General features: G+C 35.6%; 1 protein-coding gene across 1 annotated transcript; it reads left to right on the top strand.

Moving 5' to 3' along the window:
- The first annotated feature begins 1,575 nt into the window (after positions 1 to 1,575).
- LOC118346133 lies at positions 1,576 to 2,966 on the top strand. Its single transcript, XM_035687169.1, has 2 exons — positions 1,576 to 2,586; positions 2,838 to 2,966. The coding sequence occupies exons 1-2, from the start codon at positions 1,576 to 1,578 to the stop codon at positions 2,964 to 2,966; spliced, it is 1,140 nt and encodes a 379-aa protein (XP_035543062.1).
- Positions 2,967 to 7,947: the final 4,981 nt, after the last annotated feature.

Genomic DNA, 7,947 nt, shown 5'->3' with positions numbered 1-7,947 from the left:
ACAGTAGATGGCGTGTTTTATACTATCAACTATACGGATGAGCTACAACGAATAAATGAGCGGTATTGGTTGCTTTGTGGAGTTTCCGATATCAAAGTCAGTATAACAATATGAGATTAAGTGTATAAAGTAGTCAATAAATCAAGTGAATAATTTGTTACTTCTTGTAAACTATTTATAAAGATTATTTTTTTGAGTAATGGGGTTCAACTTGTCTTGTGAAATATTTTCTTCTTACGAGTCTAAACTAACTTATTTGCCTTATCTTTTTCATACTTTATCTCTGGAATTTATCTCTTCCTTTAGTGATAAGTTTTCAGAAGATTTGATCCAGTCAATTTTATCCCTAACGTGAACAATAGTTGCAACGTCCATGTTTAGATTGAAAAAAAAAAAAAAATTAGTTATTTTTTTCAAGTTGCAATGGTTGTGTAATATAAATAAGATGGAGAGAGATGTGTGAACTGTGAAGAGGTGTATTGCAAGCCTAGCCTAGTATCAATACTTCGAGTAGCGTAGAAAATCATTATATATTTTGTCGAGGGAATGAAATTTAAAATAACAAACATTATTCTTTAAATTTGTAAGGAAAAGGCGAGGGCTCCCTCAAAGCAACCTACACTATCCTTTTCACTGAGAATATATGATTCGAGTAATAAAAAAAGAAGTTATAGAGTCAGGAATAAAAACTTCTTGACCAAGTGGTACTGCAACAACTACGTTTTCTTGCCAATAATTATGACACGCTATGCTCATCTCAATTATGGCAAATCGACGTAATAAAATAAGAAAATAATAAATTTATAAATTAATATAATTTAATTTCATACATTAAATTATAAAATTATTTTTATTATAAAATAAAAATTTTAAATTAGGATTAAAAAAAGGAAACGGTTCTATGACCTACTAATTATAGAACTAATAATTAACTCATCGCTTTATATTATCTGGATCTAAAGAGTTGGTGACGATATGATATATTGGTTCTATCATTGTAGTAACGGAAATTTTTTTTGCATAAAAAAATGAAAAATCAATCTGATTACAAATTGTAAAGCATTAACAATCAAAATACAGATAAATGGAAGGATGAGAGAGAGAGAAAAATAATAGTGTAATAAAGCATCCACGTCAAGTAGCATTAATTTACAAATTTAATTTTAAAGTACTTTTTTATGAATAAACTATTTCTACTAAAATAATAACCCTTTTTTATCTGCCGGATGACGAAACAATTTTTTTTTTGCCTTCCGTTAAATCCTTTATGCACCGTGCTATGAATGCTGGCCTCCTTTCTCATGGAAGTTGGAGCGACTCTTGAAGGTTTTAATTTAATCATTTAATTTATATTTTAACAGTTTACTGCAAAGCAAACTCAACTCATTCTTCATAGCCTAAGCACGTTGAGGGAGAAGTATTTGTGCAGTTTACAAAGGAAGAGCTGGATCGATCTGCAGTTCTGTTCGATTTTCGTTAATCTTGAAGTTCCTGCGGCAGAGGCCTTCTCTGGATCGTATTAGAGGTTTTATACATAGTCGATGGGGTCTTTCGACGCAGCCCGTGGTATCTGTGATGCGCCGGCAAAGAAATGTTTTTGTACGCTTCTCGAATGAAGAAGATTTCCTAAAAGCTTTATCAAGGGAAAGCTATGATATTGAAGGGGCTGCATACCGTGTATTTCATTGGACAGTGGAGTTCCAAGAAGATGAGGAACCTGCACAGGTGCCAGTATGGCTTATGCTACCTGGCCTTCCACCGAATTTTTATCAAGAATCATACCTTAGGAATATAGTGGCTCCGATAGGTACATTTTTACGTAGGGATAATGCAACGAGGTGTGCAACAAGAATTGATGGTGTGCGAGTTTGTGTCCTTATGAATATTGATCAAGAGCCAATATCTTCCTTTTGGATTGGAACGCCAAGACAGCTTGCAAGTATATTCCAAGAAGTTGAATATGAAACTCTGCCAGCCTTTTGTTCTTGTTGTAAAGTGCAAGGATATAATCTAAAAACATGTAAGACTAAGTTCAACGAAGGGAAAGACTACAAGAACTTGAGGAATATTAAATCTAACCGAGTTTGGGTTCCTAAGGAGAAGGAGGATGCGGTTAATACGGCAAAAGATTCATCAGGTAAGGCTATCGAGACATCCTCTATTTTGGTAATTCATAATGTAGAGGAAAATGAGTTAAATGATGGAAGTAATGAAGGGATGGTGTCTTTAGATGCTGAGATTGATAAGGGAGAAACTAAGAGTGATCGGGAAGCAGTTGGGGCTTTAGAATCTGGGATAGATGTGACAATGTTGGCAGAATCAAGTGGAGCGGAAAAAGACTTGGTTTTGGTTATGGGTAATGACCAGGTTCTGCAACCTGTGGTGGGGTCTGATATGGAGGGTCTGGACGTTAACTCTAAGGAGCAAATAGGAGGTACAGGGGCTTCTAGTTCGGAGGACTTGCAACTGGTAGTTTTTGACCAAGATAATCTTGTTATGGAATCAAAATCTGAGGATGAGATGGAGGTGGCGCATCCAGCGAAGGAGAAGGACGAAAATTCTGATTCTGAGTTATCAAAAAAGAAAGTAAATTTTACACGAAGGTTACGAAGCTCAACATGGGTTCGAAGCAGGCCCTCTAAACAAATTCAATGATGAAGAAAGTTATGTTTTGGAATTTAAGAGGAATTGGAATGTCGAAGAAGAGATTACGGAAGCTAGTTCGTGTACATTAGCCTTGTGTTTTATTTCTGGCGGAACCTTTTCGGGATGACAGTCAACTGAGTTACTAGTGTGATTATTTTTCGTTTAATGTGTGCATCTCTAATGCGGATAAGGCTGGGAAGCTTTGGTGCTTCTGGGTTGCTGGGATACAGGTGGATGTTGTGGGAGGCTCGGATCAGTATTTAGCTCTGATGATTAATTCAAACTTTTTGATATCAGCTGTATATGCAAAGTGTCGGTAATGTACCTTTATGTTTTTTGTGTCTTTTGTATTGTTTTGAGTACTTGAGTTTTTAGTTCAATAGTTTTTTTCGTAAAGATCAAGTACTGAGACTGTAACCACGGTTTTCCTCTGCCAAAAGTGAGGGCTTATTAATAAACTTGGGCAGGGGTCACTTACATGTGACTACCTTCTCTTTTATTAACTCATTCTTCATAGCTAAATTTAACATGCAAAATATTTTATTAAATATGATTTAAGTGTGGAAATCTAATTTCTACGATGAACTCTGTTTTGATACTATATTAAATCACCACCTATTTAAAAAAAATTAAATTAGTGCAAATAAGTTAATATGTGGAGTTAATCTTTAAATTCATGATTGTAGGAATCAAATCAGTAATTTATAATTAGTTAAGAGATAAGGTCAAAAATCAATTTAAGAGATAAAATCAAGAAGAGATAAGACAAATTGACTCAGAGTTCTAAGAGAAAAGATACAAAGGTTTTTAAAAGGAAAAAAACTCAGATTTCTAAAAGAAAAATGTTTTACAAAGTAAATTGGACTCAGTTACTCTAAAGAAATAGATCTCTATACAAGGAGGAGATTTTCCACAAATCTGACAAACTCTCCATCGACTCTCCAAAGGCTCTCCACAAAAGCTCCATGTGTACAAACTCCACCACACATAGCGACTTCAAAAGATCTTCTATATATTCTTCCATTGTATTGTGAGATATGTGAGGACATGAGAGATTGTAAAATCACACCTATCATAGTGAATTTCACCCCCAAACAATCCGTAGATGTAGGCATTATGCCGAACTACGTAAATTTTTGTATATCTCTTTATTTGTTTTTATTCACTTATTATTATTTATTTACGGATGAACTCGAAGAATATCGTATCGACGCCCAAACCATCATCATGGGCTGAGGATAATTCTTTCCTCCATTCTTGTAATAGCCCGCTAGAAATTCACTGGTGAAATTTCTATTGACTTTAAGAACCTCTTGAAAACCCCATAAGTTTTTACGAATCGACCAATCGTGCAGGTTTTAGTCTGTTAACATAGTCAATATTATCACTCACTATGGTGCTAGAAATACGAGTTTAATTATTTGAGATAGTTAAAAGTGTCAGAATGTATTTTGGTCTATGCCATTAGATTCGGTTGATTGTATAGGATTTTATAGTGGAATAGCCAATTTTTATAATTTTGGACAAAACGCCTATTCAAAATTGTGAAATTATTTTTAGGGGTACTTCGGAGTTAAATTTCGGTAAACAATTTTCACTATAGGTTAATATGAATATTTAGGATTTTTCAGTACTAAGTTTATTATGCATTTCTTCGGAGTTAATGGTAACCTCGATAAGCGCACCCAGTGCAGTGTTTTCAAAATCACAGTGTAGAATGACCAAATTAGGTTAGAGAAGTTTTACTTGGACACTTGACAAGATCTTAGCCACACTTAGTGAATAATATTAGACACTTGGCACCATGAGGAACCATTAGATGGATTTGTGAAGGAAGTCAAGGTGTGAGATGATGCCACCTAAGAAAAGTTTTGTTTCATCTGATCAACCAAATTGTGCCAGACCAAAGAAGGTTTCAATCCTAGCGAAACCTTGAATGGTTGGAATCCATTTGAAACCCCAAAAGCTTGGTTGAAACCAAAACCCTAAATGGTTTCCCCAAATCCTAAAGTTGGCCTCCAAATCTTTTTTAATCCTATTTTTAGCATTGTGTTTAATCACTTGATTAAATCACTTCCATATACTATTAATTAATCAAATCCTTTTTATGACATCATTAACCAACCTTTTAAACCTTGGATATTTGATTGGGCTAAGAAAAATTGGTTTTGGGATTGATAGCATCTCAAACCCTAACCAAACCACCTTTAAACCCCAAATTGAAGCTGTAACACCAGGACCCAATCAAGCTCAATTATTTATTTATTTATTTTGTTTTAGTTTATTCTATTTTTTTTAATCTATTTTTTTTTCACACGTTAACTTCCGCACGTTTTATTCTTTTCGTCTATTTTCTTTTTCCTCTTAGGTCTTCCTCTCGTCCACAACATGCATGCACACACACGACTCAGCCTTTCATCCGCACGCACGTCTCTCTTATCTCTAGGATTTTCGCATCATATTTATACGCACACAATAGCCATGCGTAGAGAACGCCTTCGTTACGTTCACTGTCGCCGCTAGCAACTCCTTCCCACACAAACAACAACCCACTTCCTCCATAAACGACCATCAGCCAGGGCCTAAAGCCTCACCATAGCCACTTCTTTTCCTCACTGTGAGACCTTCTCCTCAGCGCAGCCGTGCAACACCCAATCACTGGCCAAGCCCGTAGCGCAACATGGGTTGATTCTCCGTGACACCACTGCCCTGCCACATGAACTCACAGACAGCAACTCCTCTGTGCAACAACGCACCACTCTCCCAGCCGTCCTCACCACCAAGGAAAGCCAACCATCGTCGACCAACCATTGAAGGAGGAACACAAGGCATACTCTGCTTTAGCTCTCGAAAACAGAGCATCAACAGCTCAGTGCTATTTCTCGTCCGGAGCCACCACGCATCGCCACTGTACAACCCTATCTGCTTCTCGGTATTATCTTCTTCCTCATGCAGTGATCACTCTCTCTCCGTTCCCCCATCACTTTCTCTTTCTCTTTCAGCATGCTCTCACTCCCTCTTGGTTGCTCTCTCTCTTTCTTTCTCTCGTGCTCAGCCCAACTCGATGGCATCTTCGCTGCACTCCTGCTCCTCAGCCGCGCCACCACTGTCCCTCCAGCCAGCCCCGTCGCCCCTCACTCCTCGTCATGTGCCTCGGTTTCCCTTGGGTAAGTTCCTGTCGCAGCATATGTGTTAATCCCATGTGTTATTTGTCTGGTATATGCTTATAAGTTATATATACGTACTTTATATATGGAAGGTAGGTTTAACCTAATGTTTTCGGGTGAGAAGTTTTATTTTTTTGGGGTTTATGTTTAAATGAGTTTTGCTTTAAGTTTCAATAAATATTATATTTGTATTTTAATAATATTGTTAATTAAAGGAAGTAAACCTATTTTTTTAAGAGAGGAGTTTTTCATGACTTATTTTATGGAAATGTTAGTAACCAATGTATTCTTTTTATTTATAAAATGTTGTTGGTATTTTAAATATTTTAAATATTTTGAATATTAATTTTTATTGAGTTTTATATTTATTTTAATACTTTCTTGATTAAATTATTATTCGGTACGAATTCGATTAAGTGGATATTGATGGTTTTGGGAAAATGAGGGTATTTTGGGAATTATGAGAATTTTAGGTTTTGAGGAATTAAATAGGTTATTTTAGAAGCTTAGGATTAAATATCAAAACATGAGATTAATTGGAAATTTACGAGAATTATGTGATTATTTTATAGGTGACGATTAATTATTGTTCGATATTTTGAATGAAATTCTGAAAAAGCTAAGTCCAGGTAAGCGGGGTTCCTATGCTAGACTTTGCATTAAAATAAAATGAGCTGAGGTTGACTTTTTGAAAAATATACATATTTGGTTATGAAAAGAAATTTGAACTACCTCACTTATTTGTTTTGCATTATTCATGAGATTCTGTTTAAGAAGAAAGTATTTTCCATCATGACTGGTCTAGATATGAGCTTATTTTTGACATTCTATTTTTGATTTATGCAAAAATATTGAATATGAAAATTTGTGCATAATTATGTAAATATGCTTTGGATCTGCTTTGATTGTGAAGATGATATGATTTTGTTCAGTACTCTATTTGGATAAGATGTGATTTTTGAAAACTTTGGCATGACTCTTTAATTTTGAATTTGATTATATTTCCGCTCTGTTCAGTTAGGGCCCTGCCACGGGTTATAATAGTGGATACGGCCCAACTACCGGTTATAATAGTGGATACGGCCCAACTACGGGTAATAATAGTGGATATGGCCCTGCCACGGGATATAGTAGTGGATACGGCCCTGCCACGGGTTATAGTAGTGGTCTCTGTTTTGAGTGCACACCTTGGTGATAGAGTGATTTATGTTCTGCTTAGCTATCTGCAGATACACAACCCTACTACGGGGGTTATACATGGCTTCTGTTCTGATATGATGTTCTGATGATTATGATGATCATTTATGCTGTGCCAAAAAATATTTTTGAATGAAATTATTTCTACACTTTCGCTCTGATATTTTGATAACATGTTTTGAGTAACACCCGCTAGAAATTCACTGGTAGAATTTCTAGTGACTTTAGGAATCTCGTGAAAACCCCATGAGCTTTTATGAATCGACCAATTGCATAAGTTTTAGTCTGTAACAGCCCGCTAAAAATTCATTGGTGGAATTTCTATTGACTTTAGGAATCTCGTGAAAAACTCATAAGTTTTTACGAATCGACCAATCGCTTAGGTTTTAGTCTGTCATCATAATCAGTGTTATCACTCACTATGGTTCTAGATTTATGAGTTTAATTATTTGAGATAGTTAGAAGTGTCAGAATGCGTTATGGTCTGTGCCATTAGATTCAGTAGATTATTTAGGATTTTATGGCGCAATAGTCTATTTTCATAATTTCGGACGAAACGTCTGTTGGAAATTGTGAAATTTATTTTTAGGGGCACTTCGGGGTTGAATTTCGGTAAACGATTTTCACTATAGGTTAATATGAATATTTAGAATTTTTCAGTACTAAGTTTATTATGCATTTTTTTTGGAGTGAATAGTAACCTCGATAAGCACACCCAGTGTAGTGTTTTCAAAATCACAGTTTGAAATGTCCAAATTACGTTGGAGGAGTTTTATTTGGACACTTGGCAAGATATTAGCCACATAGTGAATAGTATTAGACACTTGGCACCATGAGGAACCATTAGATGGATTCGTGAAGGAAGTCAAGGTCTGAGATCATGCCACCTAAGCAAAGCTCTGTTTCATCTGATCAACTAAATTGTGCCAGACCAAAA

The sequence above is a fragment of the Juglans regia genome, unplaced genomic scaffold, assembly GCF_001411555.2.
Source record: "Juglans regia cultivar Chandler unplaced genomic scaffold, Walnut 2.0 Scaffold_702, whole genome shotgun sequence".
Lineage (NCBI taxonomy): Eukaryota > Viridiplantae > Streptophyta > Magnoliopsida > Fagales > Juglandaceae > Juglans > Juglans regia.
This window is presented reverse-complemented; position numbering and strand designations above follow the sequence as displayed.

Coding starts and splice junctions, on each gene's coding strand:
- LOC118346133 (XM_035687169.1), top strand. CDS start 1,576: ATGCGCCGGCAAAGAAATGTTTTTGTACGCTTCTCGAATGAAGAAGAT. Junction 2,587..2,837: donor CTGAGTTATCAAAAAAGAAA/GTAAATTTTACA, acceptor AATGCGGATAAG/GCTGGGAAGCTTTGGTGCTT.